General features: G+C 40.4%; 1 protein-coding gene across 1 annotated transcript in view; it reads right to left on the minus strand.

Annotated features, from left to right (window-relative positions):
• Positions 1 to 304: 304 nt before the first annotated feature.
• Positions 305 to 1,449, minus strand: part of LOC107464572 (uncharacterized) — a 13,621-nt gene continuing 12,476 nt past the window's right edge. Inside the window, exon 5 of the mRNA XM_016083493.1 lies at positions 305 to 466. Within this exon, the coding sequence (XP_015938979.1) occupies positions 305 to 466 (162 nt within the window). The remainder of the gene's footprint in view (positions 467 to 1,449) is intronic.

Below are 1,449 nucleotides of genomic sequence, written 5' to 3' on the forward strand. Positions count from 1 at the left end.
AATAAGCTACACATACTTCGAATCCACTGTTGCTCACAATTGATTGGGATCAGGTTGGATTTGTCAAAATTGATACTTAACCTCGACATCAATTCGAAGCATCGTAAGAGTCTCTTGTAATTCTTAATAGACTTCTCCTCCGGCGGACAGAACAACACAATGTCATCGATAAACTGAAGATGTGACAGTTCTATATTATCTCTCCCAACAAATAAAGGGGCTATTAGGCCGTTTCTAATTGCCTCTCCAATCATTTTATGTAGGACATCAACAACGAGTACAACACAATAATGGGGATAGGGGGTCACCTTATCTTAGGCCTCTTTCCATATTGAATGGCTTTGTTGGTGAACCGTTTATCAACACCGACATAGAAGTAGTGCCTATACACTCCATAACCAACGCCCTCCACCTTCGCCCAAATCCCATCTTCTGTAAAACAATATCCATAAAGCTCCACTTGACCCTGTCGTAAGCTTTTTGAAAGTCCAGTTTAATTATTACCGCTTCCTTTTTCTTATTTTAAGCCAGTGTACAGTTTCACATGCAATAAGAGCCCCATCATGTATTTTCTACAAATGCACTCTGGGTCTCTCCAACCAGACCTGACATGACTGATCTCATCCTCCTAACCAATACCTTAGAGATCACCTTATACACACAGCCCACCATACTAGTTAGTTGAATGTCCTTAATCTCCTTAGCTCCAATGAACTTTAGCGCTAATTGTTGAGCGGATAATTTATACGCTTTTTGTCATTATTTTTAGTGTGTTTTTAGTATAATCTAGTTAGTTTTTAGTTAAAATTCACTTTTCTGGACTTTACTATGAGTTTGTGTGTTTTTCTGTGATTTCAGGTATTTTCTGGCTGAAATTAAGGGTCCTGAGCAAAAATCTGATTCAGAGACTAAAAAGGACTGCAGATGCTGTTGGATTCTGACCTCCCTGCACTCGAAGTGGATTTTCTGGAGCTACAGAAGCTCAATTGGCGCGCTCTCAACGGCATTGGAAAGTAGACATCCTGGGCTTTCCAGCAATGTATAATAGTCCATACTTTGTCCGAGATTTGATGGCCCAAACCGGCATGGCAAAACAGCCTCAGAATTTCCAGCGTTTAACGCTGGAACTGGCATAAAACTTGGAGTTAAACGCCCAAACTGGCATGAAAGCTGGCGTTTAACTCTAGAAAAAGTCTCTACACATGAAAGCTTCAATGCTCAGTCCAAGCACACACTAAGTGGACCCAGAAGTGGATTTTTATGTCATTTACTCATTTTTGTATACCCTAGGTTACTAGTTCACTATTAATAGGATCTTTTGACTTTGTATCTGTACCTCATGACACTTTACACGTTTCTTTGTGTACTTTCCACGGCATGAGTCTCTAAACCCCATGGTTGGGGATGAGGAGCTCTGCTGTGTCTTGATGGATTAATGCAATTACTACT

Source organism: Arachis duranensis, chromosome 9, assembly GCF_000817695.3.
Source record: "Arachis duranensis cultivar V14167 chromosome 9, aradu.V14167.gnm2.J7QH, whole genome shotgun sequence".
In the NCBI taxonomy this organism is placed as follows: Eukaryota; Viridiplantae; Streptophyta; class Magnoliopsida; order Fabales; family Fabaceae; genus Arachis; species Arachis duranensis.